This window comes from Leishmania infantum, chromosome 34 (assembly GCF_000002875.2).
Source record: "Leishmania infantum JPCM5 genome chromosome 34".
In the NCBI taxonomy this organism is placed as follows: Eukaryota; Euglenozoa; class Kinetoplastea; order Trypanosomatida; family Trypanosomatidae; genus Leishmania; species Leishmania infantum.
In genome coordinates, this window is record NC_009418.2 from 794092 (window position 1) to 820907 (window position 26816).

Genomic DNA, 26816 nt, shown 5'->3' on the forward strand with positions numbered 1-26816 from the left:
AGAGAGGCCCGCCTTCGTGGGTGTTGCTGGCCGCAGTCGTGCATTCTGTCATAGCCTTGCGGAACACCTCGCAGGTGTGCGTCTGCGTGGCTGACTCTTTGGTGTGCGGCCGGACGTGGTGTGTATGCGCCTAGCATGGACTTGGCAGCACAGCCGCAACGCCGCTGCCTCGCTCTTGTCGTTCGGAAGAGGGGGAGGGCGTACACCTGTGCCCCGTGTCGTGGTGTGCGAGCGCGGGGACGCCAGCCCGGTGCCTCCTCTCTCTTGCTGCACCGGGATGCTGAGACGCTGGTACGCCAGGTGCCCTGTGGGGCCTGTGGGAGTGAACTGCACGTCTTGCGCAATGCAGACCCCTGTGCCGACGCTTCGTGACGGGGGCGGGCCGACCAGCCACGGTGTGCTTGGCTGCGCCCACTGGCAGTCGCGCTGTGTCCGGCGCTGGCGGGGAAACGGGCTGCTTCCTGCATCAGCGCCTCGCTGCCAAAACAGAAAACAGGAGTTGGGGGACGTGTACCCGTTGAATCGCCGGCACAACTCGCGGTGCGTCAGCACAGGCGTGACCGTGCCGCGAGCCTCTTCGGCGACATTGCCCCGCCCCCTGCCCTGCCCTGCCCGCGGACGCCAAGGGTGGGCCACCGTACTCGGGGGAGGGGGGGTGCGGCAGGCTCGTGGCCTGCCGTCCATGATCGGGACACTGGAGGCTGGGATCCCACGGTGCGGTGGGGCCGGCATCACCAAAGTATTGTAAAGGAGCGGGGACAATGTCGGAGCATCGAGCCGCAGGAGGACGGTGACAGAATCTATCGCGGCTGCGTCAGTCGCATGGCGACCCAGGTGCGTCCACGATGTCCTCGTTGGCGAAGGATCGGAATGTGATGCGGTCGAGCAGAAAGACAAAGTTGTAGAAGAGCCACGACGTAAAGCGGAGCCACAGCGACCGTTGCTTGTGGTCTTCCAGGCGCACCTCCACACTCTGTGCGAGGTCCCGTAAGAATTGCGTCTCCATCGAGTGGGCTACTTCAAGGTCGAGGTGGCACAGACACACCTCTAGATTTCGGTTGCTCATGAGGTCCCAGTTGTAGCTTCCGATCGAGCTCCACACGCTATCCACAACCACCGTCTTGGCATGCATGATTTGCTGGCCTTGAAACTCGTAGATCTTCACCCCAGCCCTGAGGAGTCGCTCAGTAATGTAGTTCGACGCGTGCCACATGAACCATGGGTCCGTTGTCTGATTGCTGCCGGCAAGCAGGCGCACATCGACGCCACGACGCGCGGCCTGAACAAGGGCGCTGAACAACTTTCGTGTTGGGAGGTAGTAGGGCGTCGTGATCCAGATGCGGCGGTGACACTTGCGCGTTACCTGCCAAAAGGCATACTGAATGGAGTAGTCACGGTAGCGGGGGTTGCAGGAGAGCACTTGTGTCATCGACTCACGGTGCCGGAGATACATCTGCGCCTCGGGGACCGGCTCCGTGTCGAGAATTGGTATCCGCCGCAGCATATCCGTGTAGGCGCGTTTGTGCGGCAGGTCGGTCACCCTTGAGAGTGCCTCGCGTCGTGCGGCCAGCAGTTTGCGGCGCATGGCGGAATTGCGAGCACTGTTCAGCTTGCCGCCGCTGCTTGGCACTTCAGCGGGCGACGCCAACGGGGCCTTTGCATGCTTGCCAGCGGCCGAAGTTGATAACTCGGACGGTGGCGGAGAGGCAGATGTGGTTGTGCCGTCGTTGGCGTCCTTGACGACAAAGGACCCCGGTACGTGGTTGGTGACTTTGGGGCCCGATTCAGCCGAAGTAGCACAGCTGGCCGCTGCCTCTTCTCTCAAAGTTACCTGCTTGCCGCCTGCGCGCAAGCTTTCTTGCCCTTGTGTGTGACGCACCGCCTCTCGGTCAAGAACGCTGTCGCTCGAAAGCCCTGAGCGGCTCCACTGCATCAGCGTCAGCAGCTGATTCTTCTGTTTGTTCCATCGCCCGCGCATGGCCTTCATCGAGGCCGACGGCACGTCCTGCAAGCGGCGACCGCTTCGGCCACGCTCCTCCTGAAAGGCACGGTACAGCTCGTTGCGCTCCATGCGCATCCGCCCTTGCTTCACGCGACGCGTGATTTGCTGGGAGGCGATCTGCCTCCAGCGCCGCCAGCCGTACTTCCAAGGGTGCGGCTGCTTTGTGTCTCTGTATACTTCTGCAAGGTGTGCCGCAGCTGGGCCGATGACGCCGCAGTGCGTGTCGCGGAACTTGCCGGTGCCGCCTGCTGCCTTGCCGCAGTACTCATTGCCGACGTTTAGTCCGCCGCAGAAGCCCTGACGCGCGTCCACCAGCAAAATTTTGCGATGATTGCGGAGACCGGGACTACGCTTCCAGTCTAGCCCTTTGATGAAGTACGTGGCGACACTGCGGAAGAAGGGACGGTACGGAATCACCTTGGCGCCGCACTGCTTCAGCTCCTCTGTCAGCCGCGCCCGCCCCGAGATGTTGCCACCGCAGTCGTACAGGAGCTCCGTGTCGCAGCCGCGCCGGCGAGCCTCCACGAGCCGGCGTACCGTTCCTTGACCAATGAAGTCGTCCTTGCAAATGTAGGTCTGCCAGTGCACCCGCTCTTTCGCTTCCTTGACAGCAGCCCACATGCTCTCGAATGCCTTTGCGCTGTCGTGAAAGGGGACGACGACATTACCGTGCGATATGCGACCAAGCACCGCGAGGGAGCTGAGGATGTCATCCCAGCGCTGATCAAAGGGAGTGCTGTTGTAGTACCGCTTTGCCTCCTCAAAGGTGTGCTGCATCTTGTCCAGGTAGAAGGCCGCCGTGCCACAAGCATCGGCGCTGCCAGATGCCGCAGGCGAGGGCTGGGAAGGGGGCAATGCCGTCGCTGCCGAGAGGGCTAGGAACTGTGACGACGGCTCGAGCGCCTTCGTCGCAGCCGCCAAGAGCTGCTCGTAGGTGGCGACCGCCGACAAAAAGGCTTGGCGCACCTTATTCTTTATATTCGCCGAGGTGTACAGCTGCACACGACGCTGCTGGAGGCGCTCGAAAAGGGAGAGTCCTTTGCAGAGAGGTGACGGTGCGCCAACGGCCATGAAAGAGGGCCGCCAGCCGAGCGAGAGAATAGACGTCTCCGCCGAGTCGGACCTCCTGAGCCTGGGGCTGGTGCCCGCCGCATCTAATTTAGGCGCCGTCACTGCGCCGCCCTTGCCACGGGAGCGCCACACATCTTGCGCCACGTTTTGAATGCGTCGCTTTGGTGAATTCTTCACCTTGTGAACCCCCACGTTTTGAATCAACGCGCGAAAGTTCCGCTTGCCGTTCATTCCATGCATTCAAACCGCACCGAAGCGGCACACCTAGCGATCCGAGCAACAGGAGACCCTCACCTTTACCTAAATAGCGATGCTCAAGCACTACGACTTCTCTGCCTATGCTGCCTCGGCGTTGACAAGCAAAAAAAAAACACGCCAGGAACAGGATACACAAAAACGACAGAAAAAATAAGTGACCTCAATGAGCGCCACGACAGCACCCCGCTGCCGCTCGAAAAGAATGAGAAACACAGACACCGCAGATGTCGGCAGTTCAGGAGGCACGCGGAGAAGAGCCCGCTCGTGCTCCTGTTGCCTGCGAACGACACTCTTGATGTTGAGAGAGACGTCACCGAATCTCGGACGACACGCATGCGCTTACCTTCCTTACCGTTCTTCCCTCTCCAAAGGAAAGCAGCACTCAGCTTCTCAGTCGATGGTGGCGTGCGTGCAGCGCTGTAATCGTGACTTTTTCGGTTTTCGTGATCACGTGTGCGCGGAGCGCCTCGCCGCAGTACAGTGAGCGGTTTCCTTTGTTTAAGGACGCTTACGGCGAAGGGAAGACGCAGCTCCCAACAGCGTCGTTCCACATAGATGGAGAGGGCGTAAAGAAGAAGTCTGACGGAGGGATAGACGGACAACCTGCGAAGAGAAAAGCAAGAAACGCAATTACCTCTTGGAGATGAATTCGGCACCCGAAGAGGGAGGGAGTGGCATAAGGTATGCGTTTTTGTGCGTTTTGTTTGTTTTGGTGGGTACTGGGTGTTTGCACGTGCAGACCGCGCGCACGCCTTTTCTCCTCCTCCTAGTGTTGTCTGTCGCTGGGATGTGTTTTCTGGGAGGGAGCGGAGAGGCAGAGAGAGAAAGAGACGAGGGTGAAAAGTTGACTGCCCTTAGCAACCGTCGGCGTTTTTTTCATGAAACGCATAGAGAGAAGAGGCGGTTGGTGTGTGTTTGTGTATTTGTGTGTGGAAGGGTGAGGGAGGGAGGAGAGAAACCGGCAGAGAGCGGTCGGTGTTCGTCAAGTGAGCGTGCAGCAGCGAGCGCGTCTAGACGCATTCGTGATCGTCGTCTCGCATGCGCGCTGTTTCTGAAAGATGGAGAAAAAAGGTCATCGATTCGCGTTCCTCCGTACGCATTGAACACAACATGGCCGCGCCCTACACGTCTCCATCAACACACCGATGGGGGCATCGAAGAGAGACACGCCTGCTCACCTCGAGGACGCCGTTTCACGCCGCCTTCACCTCTTTCTGCTTCGGCCCTGTGTCGGCATGCGCTCACGTCTCTGTGGTTGGGTGGGTGGGACACGAGCAGAAGCTTGGAATGTGAGTACAGATAAATCCAGAACAACACCAACCAAGGTGCCCGCACGAACGCCGACAACATCCCATAAACGTCGCACGGCCCAACTCCAACGAGTATGCGTATGTACGCCATTGAGCACACGAGTGTGCACGTGTAGCTTCGAGGTAGGTTCTCACCATCACCCCCTCCCGCCTCCGTTGCCCCCTCGTGCACGTCACAGATCACGATACTTCTTCGCACGGTTCTTGCGCTTCAACAGACCAGCGTCCTCCGTCTCTAGAAACGTGTTCTTGCGCCGCTCGATCTCCTCGTTCCGCTGACGCTCCAGCAGCATCTGCTCCTCCTCCGTCTGCATGGGCCACTTCAACGGCCACCAGTCCGGAAAGTTCACCCAATCAAACACCTCCGGTGTCATGTTGCTCATGAACGTGTGGGCATCGAGGCGAGTGTCGTCGACAGAGCGGGAGAGGGTGACGGCCTCGCGGCTCTTTTTGTCTTCCTCTTCCAAAGGGCGGTTGTCGTACAGGAAGGCGCGGTACATGGGCTGCAGCTCCGGCGAGACCTTGTGAATGGGCACCTGCCGGACCCGCTGCTCGTGCAAAAAGACGCGCAGGCGTCGTCGGTGGTAGTAGGTCGTGCCGTAGCAGCCAAGCCCGTACAAGACGCCGAGGAAGGCGCCCACGAACATGCTCTGCCCTATGGTGCCCATCTGCGATGCCAGGGAAAGAACCACCGCGCCTGCGGTGCCGGCCACTATGGGGTAGTAGAACTTGTCGTGGTAGCGGTTGCGCACGACGAGGAGGTGGTGAAACGCGCTCGTCAGAAGTCCCACCGCCGCAAATGTCGAGGTGTACCGCCACATAATGCGGTACCGACCAACGTAGCGGCCCTCAATGCGCGACTGCCGGAAGCCGACGCAAAAACCAGCGACTGCACCGTAGCATGTCACTGGGAAAACGCTCTGCAGAAACCCCCGCCGCCACCGCCACTCCAAATAGCTGTCCACTTCGACCCCGTAGCTGTGCGGCGGTAGGCCCCCCTGGCGCATGGTGGCGTAGATGTCATCGGCGCCAGACGGGCCGCTGCTCGTCTGGAAGCGGTCATCGTTGCCCGTCCGAAACGGCCAGAGAGACATTCCTGCTTGAGGGGATAGGAAGTCCAGCGAACGAAGACTAGAGAACTTCCACAGTTCGCAAATGAGGCACGGGACGACAGTCCTCTACCGCTCTCCTTCGTTCTTGTTTGTGGCAGCGCCCCACCCACCCCCACCACCGCCACCCCATGCGTCGAGGAGCCAGCGTGTCGATGCGCTTTATAGGCGCGCGTCCACCATTCAGTCGCTTGCGTGACTTGAAGCACGGCCAACAACAAAGGCGTCTCCCATGCGCACACACGCGCGTGGCCAGACAGTCCGAGCGAAAAGAAAAAAAGGCAAAGAAGGCGCTCTCCAGGTGCTATGCCGTACTCTAGAGGATCCGTGTGTGAAGAACGAAGAACGTCAGCGGTCGATGAAAAGGCACATTTTCGGCGAATGCGAAAGGAGACGCTCGAGAGAACAGAAAGACGAAGAGGGCATTTTATATCCACTCCACCCTCTTGTAGGCCGCCTCACTAAACACATCGCGCGGTGTGTCAGAAAAGGAGGGTGCCGCGACGCTTGTCTCTGAGCCACGATGGCAAACGAACTTCTGAAGAGCAGAGTGCCTCCCTCACCCCTACCTACTCAGCAGCCGTTGTCTTTTTTGTTGTTCTTGTTCGTCTGAGGGCTGAGAATATCGCAAAGACCGCGGATTCTTCTTTTTGAGTTTCCGCATCACGACAGGCCGCCCTTTGCAGGAAAGAAAAAGACAATACCCCTCCCCCTTTCCACCTTTCCGCTCGCACCCAACTCCTACACGATCGCTTCAGCTTTGGTCGTCGTCTTTTCCACCTCGGAACAATCGCAGCAACATACATACACAGAGGGAGAGACACACACACACAGACACATACACGCACCGAGGACGCACACACACACACACGCGCAAACGAAAACAAAACAAAAAAATGAGTGGGCGGCCCACTAAACCCTGAAACGTGCACCGCTACAGTACACGCAACCGAGCACACAGACGTTGACACAGAAGAAGCAAATGAAGTGCATATGTGCTCCCTCCATTTCGAACAGAAACGGGAGAAACAAAAAAGGTGAATCTCCGCCTAGCCCCTTACCGCATTGCTTGCGGCTCCTCGGACGCAGACAAAACCCCCCAGAGCGCTATTGCCTTGCCGTCGCCATCATCATGGCAGGAGAATAGGAAAAAGCGCAGAGTACGTGGCGACGAGGATGCGCAGTCGAGCAAGGAGGGGCGCGGCGCGAAATCCGCGTGGTGTCTCTCTCTCTCTCTGCCTCACATACACTGCGCGTCGATAAGTATTCCAACGGGTTGTCCGCCGCCTTTTGTGTCGAAGCTTGTTTGCGGCTTGCCACACTGCAGGGCGCCGCCATCGATCATCCGTAAAGCGAGCAATACGGTTTCCTGGCTGACGCTCAGCGGCCTGCACGCAGAGCAAGCACCATATTGATTGTGACGCCAGCGTGTATGTTGCACTCCTCCAGGGTTGCGTTGTCTTCCAGTTTTCGACCAGAGTGCACCAGCATGATCATCTTCTGCGGAATGCCTTCCGTCTCCTCAAGTTTCGCCTTGATGTCGCCTACAGTGTTATCCGGACCGAGTACAGAGATGGAGATCCGCTGCCCCGTGGTAGAGATGACGCTAAAAGAGAAGGTCATTACGTAAAACTGCTCGATCGTGAAGAATTGGGGGTGGAGGGGTGTACTAAAGTCCTTCGTAAAGAGTTCGTGAAGAAGCGCAAGTAGTGTTGAGGGGGGGAGCAACAACACTTTTCTTCCACACAAGCGCCACACGAGTGGCGCTGCTCTGCTGAGCTGTACTTGTCAGAGAGTTTGCCGCAGAGACACTGCACAAAGAGGAGTGGCGGCGCGCTATGTACGTATGTGATGGTGGCCAACGTACGCACGAGGAATGTGCACCTGCTGATGGATATGTACAGTATAATCGCCTTGAAAACCAGCCCCAAAGTGGCGCAGGGAGATGAGAAGAGCAGTGTGTGCAGACTATGAGACACACAAGCTCGTCAGACACGTTCGCACACAGGCAGATGTAATAATAGGGCAAGTGACGAGGACGAGGAGGTGGCGGAGAGGCAAATAGAGGGGAGAGGGTAGACCCGATACAGTGCCGCACACACAGCACGCTTGAAGTCACAAAGTGAACGATAAAGCTGCACTTGACTGGAGCGCGCGACCTCATGAGTGCCGAGACCGCGCTCCTGAACATGGTATGCACCAGGTCCATGCAAAGCACGTCCCAGAATGTTTTCGTGTGATGTGCCGCTAGCCTAAGGTGGCCAAGAGAACCCTCGCGAGCAGCTCGCACTCTCAACCGTGGCTTGAAGACTCCTGTCTAGTACCTGGGCAAGTCAGTGTCAGAGAACAATTGAATAATAAAAAAAAAGACACTACCCACGAAACGGCGCGCCAGCGAGGTGAGAACGATGTGGCGCCAATAGCATGGCCATCACTCGGCGCCACCGCCACTTTGTTCCGTCAGAGCCCCGGGCCAGTCCCACCGTTACTGGCCACTCTTTCTTTTTGGTCGATAACACTGAAGGCACTCCCCGAGATGGACACACAAGTATCCCGCGCGCACCTACACCGAAATATATATGTGTGTATGTGTGTGTATGTGAGTGTGTGGAAGGAGAAGCGTGCCCTACACAAAAAAACGAGGAAGTGCGCAACAGAGGAAAGGAGGTTTGAAAGGAGCCCACAGCAAAGGAAAGGAGGAGTCGACACAGCCCGCTGTTGCGCAGACCTAGGCACGTGCGCACAGACGTGCATGCACATACACTGGCCGGGAGAGAGGTGTACACGCCACGCGCCGTAGTATGTGCGCAGGACAAACGAAGAAAAAAGAAACAGGGGTGATCAACGGAGAACCAACCGAAAAGTAACAACAGCAAGAGAGAAAAAGAGGAGGTCTGCAGTACTTTACTTGCCGAAGAATCCGCTTACGAGTGCACCAGACCCAGCAAAGGGGTCATTCTCCTTCCTCGACACACAAACACACACACAGAGAGGCGCAGCCCTTTTCCTTTTTTTTTCGTGGCCGTGAAGACGCGCGCGACCCGCAACTCAATTGTTCTTCTTTGCCCGATTGCTGTCGCTCGCCACACGGGCTTGGTTGTACCGACGGCTTCGGTGGCCACTACCCGTCACAAACAGCAGCGCGCCAACGAGGGACGCATTTTTAAGAATGTGCTGAACATTCTCTTCTGGAGTTTCAAACGGGTAGTCAAGGTCCACGTAGAATGCAACCGTGGTGATGATCATTCCAGTCGCCATCAGAAAGGAGAAGAAGCTACGGCCAACTCCAAGCAAAATAAAAAGCGAGAAAGACACACACATTACACCCGCGGTGCGAACGACGTGGATGTATTCCGACGGCGAGAGCTTGACGCCCATTTTAGCCAACATACGAGGAAAGTTGCTCTTCGCAAGGAAAGCCGCGCCCACTGACGGCGCCGCCAATTTTTCAATGCCGCTGGCAATGAAGAACAGCAGCACGAGGACGAGGCCCACGTAGCGGACGAGGTTGCGCAGCATCTTCACCGCTCCTAAAACAAAGCACTCGTCTTCCAATAAGCAAACGCGCGAACAAAAAAAAAAAACAGAGGTGAGAGAGAGAGAAAAAAGACCCAAATAAGACTGACGGCGTAAAGTACGATCACGTGCGTGCGCGTAGGGGGAGGGGGAGGAGGAGGAAGAGGAGGGAGGTGGCGTAGGAGGGCGGAAAAGGGGGGGGTGTCTGTCTGTCTGTGTATGTGTGCTTCGTTTGGATTTGCGAATAGGCGCGAATATGTGCAAGGCCAAGACGACAGATACGCCACACACGATCGAAGAGCTCAAGGGCTAGAGCAGGTGGCGCAGAGAAAAGTAGCGAAAACGCCTTGATCTATATCGGGCTCGGAGGAAAGGGGGAGGTGGTCGATCCACTAAGCGTGCGCTGAATCGAATAAGGGAGAGGGGGCGGGGGCAGAATGAGAAAGCGCCGTGAGCTGTGCAAGGTGAAAAGTGGATGCGTGTATGCAGAGGTCGGTGTAAAAGTCACGGCGGCAGGCGCGGGGAGGGCTTATGTGTGGAATGAATGGAGAGGCTGCGGCAAAGGGGTAAGGTGAGTTAGGGGAGAGGGTGAAAGGGTTTAGGGGGGGCATCAGGACGCCGACGGCAAGAAGCAGACAACGCGTGCCAGTGAGGCACAAGCGTTTTGGCACGCAGGGGATTCAGGGATCAGCAAGCGTGTTGTGCGCGCTTTCAAGAGACGCAAAAACCGACAAAGCAGAGAAGGAGGGCATGCCACAAATCACTCGAAAGAGAAAGACGGGGAAGAGAGAGGTCACGCCGCCCTTCAACGCCCTATAACTTCATGTAACCTGAATAGCGCACCGCCTTGTCTTGCCTTGGTCTTGGCAGATGTTGGCCATGCGGCAGTCCCCCAAACCACCCCACAGAAGAAGCAAAAGGCAAAAAAAAAGAGAAGCTGCCGTTATGCGGCACCGCTGAGGCGGGTAGGTCAAAAGATGTCACAGGAGGGCAGGAAGAGCCCTCGGATGTCAGTCGTGGAGGCTTGCTCGTTTGAGGGAGGCAGCATTTTCCCTTTTTGTGTGTGTGTGCGTTCTTGTTTCCCCCACAGTCCGTCAGAGGACAGCAAGAGCTAACGTGCCAGAGGAGTAGCCACATCGCGCACGCATACTATACCCACCCGAATCAGTTCGGTCCCATCACTTTTTCGAGCTCTCTTTCAGCACTCGGTCCACCCAGGCGGGCACAATGTCGCTGGCTTTGCCGTAGATGGACTCCTGAAAGAGCGTGCTGTTGGAGCCCTCCTGAAGATTCAGCTCAAGCGTCGTCGCACCGTAAAACTGCGCCCGCTTCACAAACCCGGCGGCGGGGTACACGTTTCCGGAGGTGCCGATGGCAACAAAGAGATCCGTCTTCGACAGTATCGACTCGATCTCGTCCATGCAAAGCGGCATCTCACCAAACCAAACAATGTGCGGGCGCAAGGTGCCAAGCAGGCCGCAGTCGGGGCAGCGGTCAACATCTCCCACAATGTCCTTCTGCCATTCGAAGACATTCCCGGTGGCTGCGCAGCGGACCTTCAGAAGCTCGCCGTGCATGTGCAGAACGTTTTTCGAGCCGGCGCGCTCGTGCAGGTTGTCCACATTCTGAGTGACAATGACAACCTTCCCCTTTCCACTCAGCTCCTCTTCTAACTTGGCCAGTGCTATGTGCGCCTTGTTCGGCTTGACAGAGCTTAGCAAAAGATTGCGGCGACGCTCGTTGTAGAAGAGCTGCACGAGAGCCGGGTTTCTGATGAAGGCGTCCGGAGACGCTACATCCTCGACATTATGGTTGCACCAGAGCCCGTCGCTATCGCGAAAGGTGGAAATTCCCGATTCAGCAGAGATGCCGGCGCCGGTGAGGATTGTGATGCACCGGCACGCTTTCATCTACGTTTGCGTCCAATGTTGTCTACCTTTGTTTTTCTTTTTCGGTCCATATAAGAGGGCGGTGAGAGAAATGAGTTCCAGTTCTTTGCCCCGAAGCGTGTGCGATGGGCAGGGCGAAGTCTGTGAGAGAGGGAGAGACACAGAGAGCACAACTGAAGGCCTGCCGTGGTGGGTGCACAGATACAACAAGTGAGCCGCATCCGAGCGCGTCACTGAAGCCCGCTCACAAGCACCCCTGCGCGCGTCGCAAAGACACGGGAGCGAACGAAAAAGGGAGCAAAGTAGTGATGGAAATGCGCCTCGATGAAGCTGGAGAAGGAGATCAACGGTCACTGAGCAAAAAACTCGCAGGCGGGGCGGAAGTGCACGGTTTGAAAGCTGCGAAGAGAAAGGTCCGAAAAACACTACCAGAGATTCGCCCCATGAGACACACGCAGAGAGTGCGTGTCCCCTCTCTCGTTTCCAGGCAGAGGTGCGCAGTTGTCATCTGCACACGCCCAACAGAAGCGTTGTTGGGGGCGGGGGGCAGTCGCAAGCACCTCTTTATTAGGCAGCACAAACAGATATGCCTTCTCTCTTTTTCTTACCCATCTATCGGGTCGCCCATTCCCTTTTGTCCCCTGTTTGCTGTCTCTCTCTCCCCCTTTGGGTACGCCTGCGCTAAGATTGTGCACGAACATGTCGGTGTACCTGCTTCTCTGTGTAAGCCCATGTGGGCGCGAAAAAAAAAACGGAAATGTCTGGCGGGGCAAGTTTCAAGAGTAGAGCTTTTTAGCTAATCTTTTCTCAACGATCTCAAAGCGGGTTTTGTTAAAACTTCGCATCCTACGCGCCGATGCTCTCCGCTCGCCCTACTCTGCCTCTGCCCATCCCCGAATCGTGCTCCGCGCTGTGTGTACGCGTTCATGCCGGCATACCGATACGCAGATCGCTCTGGGCAAACGCCTAAAGCGAGCCGAAAGCGCCGACGACATCTGCTTCCTTTTCCTCTCGTATGCGACTCTCGCTGTCGAGGAGGCGTGCCGGAAACCCGCGCTGCTTTCGGGCCACCATGGGTGTCTACATCACTCAGGTGAACAGGTCTACACAAATATATATAAAGAGCAGGGCCGTGCTTTCCGGATCACAGCAGACATGTTGACGAGGTAGAGTAAAAAAAAAAAACACATACAGCGCTGCGATGCGGATCTGCTTGCACTTCACGTAGGTCTTGGTGTGGGGTGTACAGCAATACAGCCTACATACCGAGATCCGATGGACGGTGCGGCACACAAAGCGCGAGAGGGTAGACGAGGCTGACGAAGAGAAACCGAAAGAAAAAAAAAACGCGTGCGACATGCACCAGTAACCCGACGAAATTCCTGCAGTCCCGTGGATCGGCCTCGCAGGTCCGCTGCGACACCATCAAAGATGGACGACAAACGCAACACATGCGGTTGTCAACAAAATCGGCGTTTCGTGCGAAAGACATACAAAAAAAAATAGAAAATACGAGATTCGACACCTATACCCCCGTTGCTCATTCAATGATTTTCCCTTTTCCTCCATGTGCTCCGTCTACCACGAACTCGTACCCCGATATATACGTACACACACAGCCGCCCCTCACCCACCCCCTGCGGCACGGCGGCCACATCCGCGTCCTCTAGGACGAGCCGTCCGGCCGCTGCATCCGGCCACGCGTCTATAACGGGCTCAGCCTGTCCCTCCCCCCTCGCAGGCATGCCTGCGCCATCGGCGCCACACCCACCGGGCCGCATGGCGCGCACCAAAGTAGGCGGGACCGCCCTCACGGGCGTTACTCGAGGGCGGTGGCGTCTGTCAAAGGGTGGGGGGCAGGGGTAGCATGCCGGTGGTGGCCTAGGCGCATGCCGCACGAGCCGAGGTAGGATGCTGCCCAGCCTCAGCCCAGGGCCCTGTGAGACCCTGCAACGTCTGCCTGCATGCCGTGCTTCTCCCCGTCAGTCTCCTGAAGGCCGCTGCATCCCGTCACATACGGCGTGGCGACCCCCCTCCCCCCTACGACGACGACGGCCACCACCCTCCACAGTGGACTCCGGATGACTGGATGATGTAGTGCAGGCTGCTCTGGTGATGCTTCCGGCATCTGCGCCTCACGAGCCCCCATTTGGTCGGCTGGAGCCGATACGGCATGTTTTGCGCACATGCACTGTGGGCTCTCTTCGCGCCACGCCCCTCTGCATGCGATGCGGCATGCCAGCTGTGCATGGCGGCGCTCGCGCTTTTGTGGAGTGGGGGGGGGGAGGGGAGGGGGCGTGTTCGAGAACGGCACTGTTGCCGGGGGGGGTGCGCGCCTGGACGGCTTGCCCGCATGTTGCCGCGACGGGTCGGCCGCTGCTGTGCGCGTGGGGCGGAGGGGTCCCGCCGACACGCGTGCGCGTGCGCACACGGGGAGCTCACAGCCTGCCGTTCTGTGGGGGCACAGAGGGTGTGGTGGGGGCAGCGACAGGCCCCCGACGGGGGCAGCCCGTGCAGCGCGTGCGAGACGTGCGTGTCGAGGTGACCGCGTGCAAGGTCGTTGCGTGCGGCGGGGTGTGCTTCGCTGGGCGGGTGCGGAGGCTCTGGCCGGGCGGGAAGGTGCGCAAGGAAGCGCAAGCGCAGCAGCGGGCAGCACGCCACGTGCATCCCATGCTGCCACGACGAGTCGCCCGCCGTTGGAGGAATCCGAAGTGCGGGCAGGGGGTGCCTGTGCGGGACTGGGCGAGCAGGGTCTCCTGTTGTGTTCCAAGCTCAGCAGCTTGACGGGGGTGAGAGGGGTTTTCCGACACTGCGTTCCGAGTGACGTCTAAGATGGAGAGCAAGAAACAAAAAGAGCAAAGAGCAAGAAAGCAGTGGTACGGGGAATCCTATGGCCCTCTACAGGCACAAAAAAAAACGTCGGGCTTCCGGTGTGAGAGCACCAGATGAGAGACCGGGAAAAGAAAGAGAGGCAAGAACGTCGTGCGTGTGTATGTGCGAAATGGGGAAGGGGGGAGAAACGTTAACAAAACCCACGGAAATGCAGAGAAAAACACGAACGAGACGCCGGGCAACGAGAGTGGCGGAGCAAGTCGAGGCGAAAAAAGAAAAAGAAAGCGCCGAGGGGTCACGCCCCGCTCGTCATAGTTGCGAGAGGCCTTGAATACATATATAATTATATATGTACATTCAAAGTAACTAAAACAACAACAGATGGTGCGTGTGCGTGCTTGTATTGGCGGAAAAAAAAAACAATGAGACGGCATGGTGGAGATGGGGCGCGCAGAGTGTCAGGTGGTGAAACGTTAGGAGCGGAGGTGAAAAGCCGACCGGGAAAAAGAAAACGTACATCACACACACACACACACACACACACAAAATCAACGACAGCAGCACACAGAGCAAAACGAAAAAGGAAAAACGCTTGTGAGAAGAGGGAGAAGAAGCAGCAGGGAGGGAGAGGTGGCAGAAAAACCGAGAACAGGAACGAAACGAGAAAAACAATGTGCAGCACAATAGTGGCAGAGAGAGAGAGAGCAACCGTGGCACACTTCCGTGCGGCGCGAGAGCACACCCATAAGTTCTCGAATAAAATACTTATAAAGAGTGTTGGGGCGGCGAGGGTAAGGGGAGGGAGGCAAGGAGACGAGAAAAGGGGGAAACGAAATCCCATCTGCGATAGCACACGCGCAGAGAAAAAAAAAACGTAGCATGCGAAGAACGTCAACAAAGACACGCCCACAACGAGCACGCCTAAACGTAAACCCGACTGGAGAAACTCCCAGCGTACAGAACGACCGCGACGTGACGTTCCTCTTTCCCCCTTTTTTGTTGTTCGCTTCCCCTGCTATCCGGCCGCCGGACGAGAAATAAATCCGCACACTCTCTCACGTGCTCCTTCTTTCAAACAATGCCGCGAGCAGAAGCGAAAAAAAAAAGGAGGGCATCAACTTCTCTTCTGAGAAGGTTTGAAGAACAGCAAGAAAAAAGGGAACGAGGCAAGGCCGTTGGCGCTAGCGGCTGTTGGGCAGCACGGGACGAACCAAAGGAACAGAGAGCAGATACCTTCATCCCACACGCAAACCCCTCTAATCAAGTATAGATGCGTCACGTGAAGAGCAACGACAATAAGAAGACGCACGATAGCGGGCATCCGAAATAGAGGCGCTTTTTCCGCAGACGAAAAAAAACACCCACTGAACCCTTTCGCACTGCTTCCCGCTCAGTCTGGCGCAGAGACAGTACGATCCTGCAGGTCGTGCTTCAGGATAGTGGACAGATCAGCGTCCTCCGTGTACATTACCGGGGTGTTGGGCAGTCCGTAGGGGTCGTTTGCAAAGAACTCTTTCCGGGACGCAGATCCGGTGGCGACCATCTCACAGATATGCAGGCGACCGATTTCCGCCTCCATGTTCGGGCTGGCCGACCCGCGACGACGGTGGTGGTATGTGTTACCACGCTTCACCATCGTTGAGGCGTGGAGAGAGGCAAGCGAGTCGCCTAGGCGAGTTACATGCTTCCCCGTAGAGGCGGCGTTGCTGTCATGCGCTGACGTGGTGGCTGGCATGTGCGAGGCTGCTGCAGCGCTGATACCGGTGGCGGCTTCGCTGTGGAGAACAGGCAGCAAAGCCACACGCGACTTCTGCTCACCTAGCGGCGACGGAAAGGAGTCTACATGGCTGCCGCTTGCGAGATCCGCGGCGACCGATCGCCCACACGACGACGACGCAGCGGTGACGCTTGTGCTCAATGGTGTGTTGCCGAACTTGCCGGTTGCCGTGGCTGCGGCGAGCGCCGACGCGCTGTCGTCGACGAGTGCGACGGTGGCCGCCTCGTCGTTGCCGTTGCGCGACTCCGAGTGCTCGGCGCCGTCGAGAGGGGACGGTGGCGGCGGCTTCTCGGCCTCCTCATCGCTCTCCTGTGCCTCCAGCGCGACAATGAGCTTGCTGATCTGCCGAAGGAGCTTTCGTATTGGCGGTCGCTGTAGCGGGTTTGCCGCCAGCATAGACTTGATCAACTGCGCTTCGTCAGGGAACTCGGCCTCGAGCTCTTCAGGTAAGATGAGTTGGTGGGCATCGGTCAAGATGCGAATGCGCTCGTGCAGCGTGGTAAAGGTGCACAGCATCTCCACTGCGATGATGCCAAGAGAGAAGATGTCGGACGGCTTGTTTACCGGTTCGCCACGCGTCTGCTCTGGGCTCGAGTACAGCGGGCTTCCGCCGACCACCGACCTCTCCTCCTGGCCACCCGCGACGTTCGACGCCAAGTCACCGGCGCTCCCGTTAGCGTTGCCGCGTCGTTTCGCGAGCCCAAAGTCGCCGATCTTGAGAACGTTGTCGTTGGAGACGAAGATGTTCGTTGGCTTCAAATCATGGTGCACCACGTCCTGGTTGTGCAAGTAAGCCAAGCCCTCGCCGATTTGCTTCATGTAGCGTAGCACCTCGAGCCGGAAGAAGCCGCTGCGGAGACGCAGCCAATCCGCTAGCGTACCGCGGGGGAAGTACTCCATCTGGATGAAGAGCATGTGGTAGGTGTCGCCAGCCTTGGAGGCTGTGTCGTGGTCGGTGCTGTGTCCGTTTGTGTTGCCGGATGTGGACACCATGAGTGAGTTGTCGCTGTAGGCCAGCGATGTCGCATCGAGCCCGTCCTCGTCGCGGTGGCACAACTCCAGGCGGTTTGCGGTCGATACGGCGATATCTTCGATCCAGCAAAAGTAGAAGCGCACCACGTTGGCGTTGTCGAAGGAGCTGTGCAGAACGGCCTCCTGCACCACTCGCTCCTCGTCCTTCTCGTGGATGTGAATCACCTTGATGGCGTACCGCGCATGCGTCACGCGGTGCTCGACGCAGAACACAGACCCCTCACCCCCAAACCCGATCTTCTCTAGGACCTTGAAGTGCAGCTGGAACAGCTTGCCTTCCTCCTCCGTTCCCGTATTAGCTTGCGAGCGGCTATAGCTGCTGCCGCGGTCCGAGAATGTCTCGTCCAGCGCCGGTGCACTTGCATGCTGCCGCGGCAAAAACTGCGCTCGCAGCCACCAGCGCTCGCCGAGGTCGATGTCAACCGTGTCGTCGTCGCTCGAACTGTTTGACGCGGACGCGGCGGCCTTATCGGCTGCCGCGGAATCGGCCGGACTCGAGGGCAATGCAGCTGCTCTCTTCACTGGCGTCTCAGACGTCTTTGCCTTTTGTCGCGCCGTGGACGGCGTCATGCCAAACCCCGCCTTTGATGAGGTTGCGGTGCCTTTGGTTGTTGTTGTGGTCGCTGGAGTGGCGGTTACAGGGAGCATCTTCTCACTCTCCTCGTATGTGAGGGAGCGCACCTGCTCTGGCGCCGGGTACACCCATGGCGAGCGTGGCGGGGACCTGCTGAGGTGCCCCAGCTGGTGGTGTCGCATCAGCTCCTGCAGTGAGTCGTCTGAGTGGGGAAGCGACACAGTCGCCATGGAGGCAGAGGCTGTCGGTAAAGTGCCCAAACCAAGGGTGTCCATCGAGAAGGAATCCATTATGAGGCTGAACGGCGTGCCTCGCCCGCCGTGCGGGGAGAGGAGATCTTGCGGGACCAGCTGTGTCGATGGCTGATGAGAGGAGGACGTGTGGGAAACTCGGTCACGGTTGCGGTCCGCCTGGGCCCAGGCGCGCTGCAGCTGCCCCCGGGGCGGCACGCCGGCGCACAAAAACGCGATCGAGCCGGCGAGGCAGAGTACGTGAAAGGAGATGAAGGCGGCGGTGCGCCAAGCCAAGCCGGTTTTCACCACCGCTCCCGAGCTGTCGAAGCCTAAGGGTGGGTTCTCGGTAGAGTAGACGCCGCTTGTGCCGGCCACCGTTCTCGACGACGTCGCAGAGTCGATAGCCTGGAAAGTCACAGCACCACTTTCTCCGTTGAATGCTCCCGCCAGCAGCGGCCAAGACACAGGCGGCGTCTCCCACCAGGTGCACTGATGGTAGTACGCTGCGAGTTCCGTCTCCTCACGCTCATCGGCCTCAACGTCATCTGTAGCCCACTCGCCACAAGCGCCGCCGTCGCGGCAGCGGCCACGCCCTGAGTCACCGCTTTGCATAAGTGTCCAGAGCTGCAGACGGCCCGCGGCGTGCGTTGCGGGCACCAGAGCCCCAGCGAGCGAAGCAGATGTGAGCCGCGGCAGACCTGTAGGTACGGCGCCCCTCGCATCCGTCTCCATGGATATGCGAAGCTGTTCCGCCTCTTCCACCACGCTGCCGAAGGCCAAACGTAGAACTGGAACGCGGAAGATTTCATCAGCGCCACTCACCCACACATATGCAGCGATCACAGTGGAAGTTGCATTCGAGGATGACGTCGTCGAGCCTGTCCCATCTCCAGAAGGCTCGCGCGCCACATGCGGCAAAGCCGATGTCCAGGCCGTAGTGCCATCGTGGACGCTTCGGAGACTGACATGGCTTTCATTGACCTGGTGTACACTAACCACGCGGCTGATGTAATCGGCAGCCTGAGTATGGGTGCGCTGCAAGTTGCGCATCAGCACCGCCGTCGACGTCCGCGCGGCAGGCGTCGGGTTGGCCTGTTGATCTGCAGCACGCCTGTAGGCCACATTCACGACATGCTCGTCATCGTAGTCGAACATGTTGCGCATAAACTGCGAGAAGAAGCGCGGCGTGTGCTCGCTGTCGTCCTCAGGAGCCGCTGACGAGGTGTCGGCTGCGCTATGTGCGGAAAAGGGTGACGGGAAGCGTGGCTGAACGACTGCCCGAGGCGACATGCGCAGCTGCGAGAGGCAGATTGACCAGCTGTACTCGCCTGGCCTCACCACGTGCAAAACAATGTTGTAGCGGACAATGTGCAGTAGAGGGAGGAGCTCATTGTGCGGCACGCGGTGCGACTCTGTCGTTGAGTCGCCGCGTGGTGGGCTTCTGGTGGCGTTGCTGCCGCAAAAAGCCTGCGATGGAGTTTCTAGGCCCCCAACAGGCCGCCCTGTGCTCGCGTCGAGATCCGCCACTTGAACTGAGGTCGTCACGTACACATCTGTGCCACCCAAAAAGAGTGTTTGTCGCCTCAGCAGTGTTGAGATGTTCATAAAGAAGTAGGGCCGGAGGGACTGCGGTAGCCCTTCGAGCCGCTCGGTTGCATCCATGGACTCTAGTGGCGTGTACGTGAAGAACGGAACGCGTGTAAAGAGACTGTTGCCACGCACAAGAAACGGAAGCGCTAGGGGATCACGCAGCGCCGCCTCCTTAGACGGCGGCAGGTCTATCGTCACGGTGACCATGTCACCGCCAGCGTCGGCGCACCACGCATGCTGGCCACGTTCCAGATCATAAGCGTGCAGATGACCGCCCTCCGTCACTAGAAGCGCCAAGCTGCTGCCGGGGAAGGTGTAGCGAAGTGCCACACTCCGCGCGGATGGTGCGTTGGAGAGTGCCTCGTCCGCTACGATGTGCCGTGCAGGGTGAAAAGGAGCAGACGATGCTTGGGAGCAGCACACTGAGCACAGCGCGAGTGCAGCCAAAAAGAGGAAGAGAAAAAATCGCTCAAGCGGTCTGCCATGTGTGCCCGAGCGCTTCCCCGCGCTCCACCGCCTCTGCTCGGGCCTCACCGTGGCTTCGATTCCAACGAGCGAGAAAGGCTGGAGACGTGCATCCTGTGGCATGCACCTACGATTCACGGCAGCAACGAAAACGTCGGCGGAGACAAAAAGAGCCCTGTTCACCGTTCCGGAGCATACGTCTACACCAGATGCTCCCAGACACGCGCACGGAAAAGACGAATTCACAAAACGAGCAAGCGCGCACGTAGGGCAGAAGAGCAAGCGGGAAGGACAACAGCGGGAGAAAACACAGAGATCTTCCAGCACGCCTCGTAGCACCAAGCGCGCGAAACAGGGCGTGTAAGAGGGAGTCGGTGCAGCAAGTGAGCCGCGGATGTGCGTCAAAGGCAAAATAAAAGAGTAAGCGTAGCTTTCATCAACACCCTCTTCCTGAGATGCGTATTTTTCGTTCCTTTTGTGAGGGAGGGGAAGGGGCGCGACAATGCCTCGATACAGACACACACACGCTACCACTGTCCTAGTCGCCGCAAAGAGATGCAGCACAGACAGTGGCACCACGTGCGCGCTTGGCTCTGTCGGTTACGCGTTCAGGTCGTCGTCTTCACGGGTGAGAAAGGAACAGAGAACAGAGCCGTATCTCTCGAATGTCGCCTTTAGTGGTACCGTGACAGCACGATCGCTGATTTTCTTGCCGACTCTGGCGTCCGTGCGCGTTGGCACGCGTGTCTGTGCCGTTCTTTTGCTTCTTTTGTTGCGTTCCTTTCTCGACTTCCTCGTACACTGCGCTGGGCTCCCTTTCTTCTTCTTTGCAAAAAAAAAAATCGAGCAAGGGGAGCGAGAGCGAGAGACCGGGCGAGATGGCACGTGCGCAGGTAGAGGAGCGTGTCTGGAGTGAATGGTATACCAAGAGGAAAAGAACAACAAGCGAAAAGGCGTGAAACAAATAATAATAATAATAAAGCAGCAGCCGCGGAGGTGAGAGGTAGGATGCAACTATGTAAGCCGATGTGTGGGAATGCGTGAGGGGAGACGAGTTGCTGGCACGCAGTTTGTGAATACAAAGGAAGCACAAATTCACGCACCAATAGAAGAAAATCAAAAAAAAAAACACAAGTAAAGGGGTTGTGATCCGACTGTGACGGACAAAGACGGTGCGCGCACAGAGTATCGGCAGCAGAGCGGAAAGAGGGGAGAAGCGACAGTGCGACGAAAGAAGCGCGAGAAGAGGCAGTTGCGCTGAAGCATATGTGACATAGACAAAGATGCCAAGGAGTGCGAGTAGCATACGCTGGGTGCAGCATAGGCTGCTGCTGCAGCACAGGAAAGCAAGCGCCGTTAGGACGCTTGATCTGGGGAGAGTCTATGCGAATCGCCTCGAGAAACGACCTGCGCACTCATTGGTGCATGCGCGGCGAGGCACCACCAAATGCGAACCCCTCCACGCGCGCTTCTCCTCGCTCAATCCTGGTGCTATGCGTTCCCTAACACCAACTTCTTCTGACGCTGATGAGGTAGATTTTGTTTGGCACTATCCAGGTATGCTCATCCACTGTGGATGGTGGCGATGCGACGAGGAGAGGGAAGAGGGGAATAGTTTTGCACACGCGACGTTATCCTCAATGACAAAGCCAGCCAGAAGTAGGAAGAACAACAAAACCGACCAAACGGCAGTCTGTAGGCCACACGCAGTGCGTGTCGGAATTCCCGCTATCGCCCTGAAAAGCACCATGATGCCTGCCCGAAAAACGGAGAACAAATCATAATACGAATACGGAAAGAGACGCACAGTGCAGGTGGGGCGCACCAGCGCCCCGCAGGCAGAAACCCCATCCTCGGCAAGCACAAGTGTGTCCGCAAAGGCGCTATTACGATCCACCGTCGAGAGGCTGTCAGCGCTCATCATCACGCACCAGGACCATTGTCTTCCACGCGTGCGCCGATGTTGAGGCGGGGGACATCTCGGCCACCGCCAGACGTGCCGCTGCGACCGCGCGGTCGCGCTGACTCCCGGCAATGTCTCGCAGCAGCTCCGCATCCTTTTCCTGCCCATCCACCAGGAGCTTCACAAGCTTCTCCTGCAAGGTCACCCGCTTCTCCTGTAGCTGCTTCAGCTCCGCCACATCCGCGAAGCTGAAGCGAGGCGATAACAAATGCCGAACGGGGGGTAGGATCTCATCTAGCGGCACGTGACTGAGCGACTGCGATGTGGCCCACTCCGCAGGGAGGGCGTTGAAATCCTGGGCTGCCAGCACGGTGCCGCGAACGCCGAAGCAGCGGCCGTCCAGCTTGGCCTCGCAAACACTGTTGCGCACGCACTGGTCATAGAGATGGGAGAGAGTATCTCGCGGCATCGTCTGCAGCTGCTGCACTGCCGCAAGGTCGGTGCTCCCGCTGGAGTCCAACTCGGCAGCGTACACCATGCATCCCAGCAGATGCGCTGCTGCGCTCGCCTCAGAGACGTTCGTCGACGCCAGCGCCTCTAATGCGTCAGCGGCACGTCCAGAGAGCCGCTGGCATGCCCGCGCCAGTAGCAGGTCTATGTTTGTGTGGTTCACCACACCACCCTTACCCGTTGCGTGCTGGGCAAGAGTGATATCCCCAGAGCGCGAGCGGCGATGAGAGGCTCCTGTCAACGGTGCACAGGAGCTTGCCTGAGAGCCGGTGGAGCGCGGGGATGCGGCACTGCACCAAAGAGCTCGCACGGAGGCTGGGAACTCGAAAGGGTCCACCACCCTTGCCACCAGTTCTTCAAGGTCGATCTCTTTGACCGCGTTTTTCTGGCTTTCTAGGTGGAGGAGCTTGCCGCGCAGCGAGTAGCGGTCGAGATGCATGATCCTCGCTTTGAGCCGCTCGACTTGCGCGTCCACCGAGTCCGCGTCGGACTCCGTGCACGGCGCAGTCGATGATGTAGCCGTGGAAAGCCCCCGTGTCGGCACCGCCGACGCTCCATACTCCTGCTGAGGTTCATCTGCGGACAGATCCATGGACAACGCCTCGCCTGGATGACGAGGTGTGCCGCGCTTCAGGGATGCCGATCTGCTCGATGGTGTGCGGGACGTTTGAATTCGCTTGTTGCCGTGCTGCTGCGTCGACGGTCGCCAACATCGTCGCAGCTCCATGCCACGGCGCCGCTCATCCTGCGAGAGGGCAATCATGGAGCGGGTCACGTGCAGTCGCCGCTGCCTATCGAGCAAGGCGGCCAACTCATTTTCGAGGGCTTCAAGAAGCTCATCATTTGTGGACAACTCTACAATGGCGGCCTCGACGTCGTCTACGGCGCAGCAGATGGCGTCGGCGTGCACGGCGAGCGAGATCGCAAGAAAGCGCAGCAGATCCACGGCGCTAGACTGCGAATTTGCCGCCATCAGCGCGCCACTTTCAGCCGACGTGCTCTGCAGGAAACGAGGGCAGGCGGAAGAGTGACGGTGAGAGAAAAATTATGAGCTCTCAGCGCACCTACCGACTCCGCGTGAGTGAGTGCCGTTGCAGTGTATAGGCGTGCCTTCGCGTTGCTGGGACCCAATCGCGGGCAGACAATCTAGGGAGGGGGTGCTTCTATGATTTGGTTGTCGCCTTGTATTGCGACGCCTGCAGAAGCAGTATGCTAAGAAACAGAAGTGGGCACAGAATGGAAAGATGAAGGCTGGCTGCATTCGTATTGTCGAGGTTGATGGCATGTCTTTCCCAACAGAATTTTCTCCTCCTCCATCCCACCACTACCACCGAAAAAAAAAAAGACCGCGTTGCTAGCAATCTCAAAGTAGGGAGCACTCCTCTTCGCATCAACGTTTCCGTCACGCGCATCATGCGCATCATCAGCGCAATCAAGCGCACAAAGGGTCTGCCTGTGTGCTGCTGCTTGTAGTGTGCGAGCTTCAACATCGTGGCCGGTTTCACCGAGCTTCACGCATGCCTGCAGTTGGGCGTGTTACTCGCATTTATCGCCATGAACAACGGCGGGGCCGCGCGCCATCGGCAGCTGCTCTTCATCGGATGCGACTAAGAGGGCCTTGAATATATGTGACCCTGATTCTCCTGTAGGTCGAGACCCACCGGATAAGTGTGAATGCAGCCGCGCTCAGCAGCGCCACGTTCCTCACCCTGAGCCCCTCGCCCTCCCATGCTCCCGAGTCTCGCAGTGAAAGACCACATCAACAGAAACAGGAGTTGCCGGATGAGAGGCTGACCGATGCGCGGAAAAGGAGTCGCTCCGTGATTACCGCATGCTGCCACGGCTCTTCGGACGCGCCAATTGCGGATGGTGTGGCCATGGACAACTCTTTCGCCAACGGCGTCGGCGACAGCGGCGTCTATAATGCGCGAGCCGATGGAGAGGGGGGGAGGGGGTGATGCTTGTCTCGACGTCATCTGACGGCAGACAGTCCTAGCAAGATTAGTCGGTGCCGCCTTCGCCTCAGCCGCGATGTTCGCGACAGCGGCGGCGCGCCGGCGAATCGCATCTGTGTCGGCACAGATGGGTGCACGAGATTAGAATAGGGTTCCCTTTTCGTAGTCCTTCTCGATATATTTGGAATCAATCGCAATGATAGGGTTCTGTGATGATGTTGGGGAGCGCAGACAAACCGGGAAAAGAGAAGACCAGCACACGCCTCGTTGAGTTCTCTCTGCTTTCGTGCGGTGTCTCATTTGCGCAGGCGGTAGTAGAAGAGAATGCTGTGGGCCCACCCAGCGTAGTTGCCAAACAGCTTCCAGAAGGCGTCCTGAATGACGTTATGATGCCGCTCGTACAAGGGCGGGACAGGCGTTTTTCGTGAGGCACGCAGCAGCGACGCTGCAGAGCTTCTGCCTTCCTCTATCGCCTTCACGGTCGCTGGCGACGCGCCTTTCTTCACCTTAAGAGCCTCCGCCTGCTTCCTCCACTCCAGCAGCAGATTATCCGGTGACTGGGCTTCCTCCTCGGACAACAGACACCCTGGACGAGAACGCTTACGACCCACCGCCGCCGCGGCGCTTGGGGCGGCAAGGTACTCCACCGCAACTTGTGCCATGTGCGTGTCCACGGGAACAATGTGGGTGCGGTTGAGCGCGAAGAGCGCCACGCAGTCTGCCACTTTGCGCCCCACGCCCGGCAGGAGAAGCAGCATATCCCGTTGATGCTGGTGGTGGTAGTTGTGGTGGCTTAGCACAGCAGAGTAGAAGCCGTTTCGATAGCACGCCCCGTGTTGCTGTATTAGGTGTGGAGGGGAGTGCATCTTCCCTTTCACCGCCTTTTTGTCCTGGAGCGCTTGCGGAGGCAACTGTGTCCGGATAAAGCTGACAGCCTCCACAATGTACTTGCTACGGTAGCCGAAGCCGAGGCTGCGCAGCGTGTCCTCCGTGGCAGCTGCCAGCTGCTCGAGTGAGGGGAAGCTGTACACCGAAAGCCATTCCGGAGAGTTGGTGCTTGAACTGTGCGACCTCAGTGACGGAGATGCAATGGCGTCTCTCCTGGTGGCAGCGGCGTCCGATTGGAATTGCGTTTGTGGTACCTTGGACCGCGTATCAGCAGCCGACTTCCGCGGCTCTTGCACCTCACCAGTGGCGAGTTGGACGTCACATAGGTGGTCGCCGTAGGTGCGGGAGAGTGCGTAGATCATGCCTGTGATGCGCGTGACGTTGTTGTTCTGCGAGCACAGGAAGGAGAAAAGGCACGAGTGCAAATCCTGCCGGACATGGCGGATGGGGATGTACAGATTTGCCTGTGCTTCGTCGTGCTCGCAAACACGCTGGCCGTGACCGCTGCGCAGGAATTCTCGGTGAAGGCGATTGCCGACGAGGTATTCCACAAGGGGATGCTTGCGAGTCTCTGGCGAGTCGGTCCACTCCTGCCATAGCTGGTCAAGATCGACATCGAGAGAGAGATAGCGACTTAGCATCTCTTCGTCGCTCTCCCATACGGCGGGTGCTGATGATGCACCTGTGTGCCGCAATGATGATGAGAGTGGGCTCGTGCGACCCTTGCCACTTAGGCGAACTGGTTGAGCTAGCGGCCATAATCGCCGGTACTCTATCCAGCAGCATGGGCAACAGTCGCTCTCGCCCACGGCAGCCTCCAAGGTGGAAGCAGGAGCGCTCGCCGCGTGCCGCCGCCTCGCCCGTGCCGGCACCGGCGGATGTGGCGCGGTCCTTTGCAGTTCTTGTTTTTTCAGCTTTGCACTGCACTGTACCTCGCGCAGCTCAAAGACGCCGTCGCCAATGGCACCGACAAATGTGCCGCGCGGCGTTCGGTACCAGTGAAAGCACTGGCCACCGCAAAGTGTCATCTGAAGGCTCACCTTGGCTTTGAGAGACGACGTCAGCACCCGCCACGAGTGGCGAGCAGCCATACTCGACGTCGTCATCGGTGGCATCCTTATCCGTGCGCAAAAGCATGCAAAACAGAGGAGCAGCAAAAAAAAAAATTGAGCGTGGCAGCGCCCTCCGCAGCGCAACGCGGAGGAACAACAAAGCGCAAGCACGCGGAAAGTGCCTCCGCGGCCTCTCAGTGCTGCTCCCTACGCGACGCTTCACCTCGCGACGATAGCGGAAGCGATGCCGTCGAGAGAAGACGTGAAAGAGCGCAAGCACGCAACACAAAAAGACAAGGAAAAGGGTGGAATCGAGAAGTGGTACGATGCACAACAAGAGAGGGGGCGTGCGGCCGCGCACACGCCAACCCACGCGCACTTAGAGAATGCAATTTGGAATCGAAACTGCTTTCACAAGCGAGTCGATAGAGGGGAAGGTGGAGTAGGCGGGAAACGTTGGCGACGCAGGAGGAGGAACAGCAAGCACTCATTCGAGCACAAGAAGAAAGCGTCGTTGAAATTTTTGGATTCGCTCAGCCATTCTGCCAGTGCCGCCATTCTACAACGTGCGCTGTAGGAAGCCTGCCCGCCCGCCCGCCCCCTCCCCCACGCACATACACCTTTGGTTGTTGCTGTTCAGCCTTTGCGCGTGATGTTCAGTCAATAAACAAACTCGGCGTTCTGGCGCTTCTTTTGCGCCCCCGTACTCGAGAGAGCCGCACGTCATCCAGACGCCGATGCCACGTTTTTGTTTGTGAATATATGAGTGCTAGTGTGAATTACGATTCTTTTTTTTTTTGGCAGTGCTAAAGCAGCTCTGTTGCAGGCATCACCTCCGCCGCGCAGAGAG

The 26816-nt window shown here is 58.2% G+C and overlaps 8 protein-coding genes across 8 annotated transcripts; all 8 read right to left on the minus strand.

Annotated features, from left to right (window-relative positions):
* Window positions 1-814: 814 nt before the first annotated feature.
* Window positions 815-3073, minus strand: LINJ_34_1860 (putative cardiolipin synthetase; the record flags this gene model as incomplete). Its single annotated transcript, XM_001468760.1, has 1 exon — window positions 815-3073. One exon carries the CDS (start codon window positions 3071-3073, stop codon window positions 815-817), a length of 2259 nt encoding a protein of 752 aa, XP_001468797.1.
* Window positions 3074-4814: 1741 nt separating this feature from the next.
* On the minus strand, window positions 4815-5735 carry LINJ_34_1870 (conserved hypothetical protein; the record flags this gene model as incomplete). Its single annotated transcript, XM_001468756.1, has 1 exon — window positions 4815-5735. The coding sequence occupies one exon, from the start codon at window positions 5733-5735 to the stop codon at window positions 4815-4817; it is 921 nt and encodes a 306-aa protein (XP_001468793.1).
* Window positions 5736-7130: 1395 nt separating this feature from the next.
* LINJ_34_1880 (ubiquitin-like protein) lies at window positions 7131-7373 on the minus strand (the record flags this gene model as incomplete). The annotated part of the gene is made up of 1 exon (XM_001468757.1): window positions 7131-7373. One exon carries the CDS (start codon window positions 7371-7373, stop codon window positions 7131-7133), a length of 243 nt encoding a protein of 80 aa, XP_001468794.1.
* Window positions 7374-8798: 1425 nt separating this feature from the next.
* Window positions 8799-9269, minus strand: LINJ_34_1890 (conserved hypothetical protein; the record flags this gene model as incomplete). The annotated part of the gene is made up of 1 exon (XM_001468758.1): window positions 8799-9269. One exon carries the CDS (start codon window positions 9267-9269, stop codon window positions 8799-8801), a length of 471 nt encoding a protein of 156 aa, XP_001468795.1.
* A 1175-nt stretch (window positions 9270-10444) lies between these two features.
* LINJ_34_1900 (putative NAD dependent deacetylase) lies at window positions 10445-11176 on the minus strand (the record flags this gene model as incomplete). Its single annotated transcript, XM_001468759.1, has 1 exon — window positions 10445-11176. One exon carries the CDS (start codon window positions 11174-11176, stop codon window positions 10445-10447), a length of 732 nt encoding a protein of 243 aa, XP_001468796.1.
* A 4201-nt stretch (window positions 11177-15377) lies between these two features.
* Window positions 15378-19781, minus strand: LINJ_34_1910 (putative eukaryotic translation initiation factor 2-alpha kinase precursor; the record flags this gene model as incomplete). Its single annotated transcript, XM_001468519.1, has 1 exon — window positions 15378-19781. One exon carries the CDS (start codon window positions 19779-19781, stop codon window positions 15378-15380), a length of 4404 nt encoding a protein of 1467 aa, XP_001468556.1.
* A 1787-nt stretch (window positions 19782-21568) lies between these two features.
* Window positions 21569-23044, minus strand: LINJ_34_1920 (conserved hypothetical protein; the record flags this gene model as incomplete). Its single annotated transcript, XM_001468520.1, has 1 exon — window positions 21569-23044. One exon carries the CDS (start codon window positions 23042-23044, stop codon window positions 21569-21571), a length of 1476 nt encoding a protein of 491 aa, XP_001468557.1.
* Window positions 23045-24322: 1278 nt separating this feature from the next.
* Window positions 24323-26020, minus strand: LINJ_34_1930 (putative 8-oxoguanine DNA glycosylase; the record flags this gene model as incomplete). Its single annotated transcript, XM_001468521.1, has 1 exon — window positions 24323-26020. One exon carries the CDS (start codon window positions 26018-26020, stop codon window positions 24323-24325), a length of 1698 nt encoding a protein of 565 aa, XP_001468558.1.
* Between the last annotated feature and the right edge of the window lie 796 nt (window positions 26021-26816).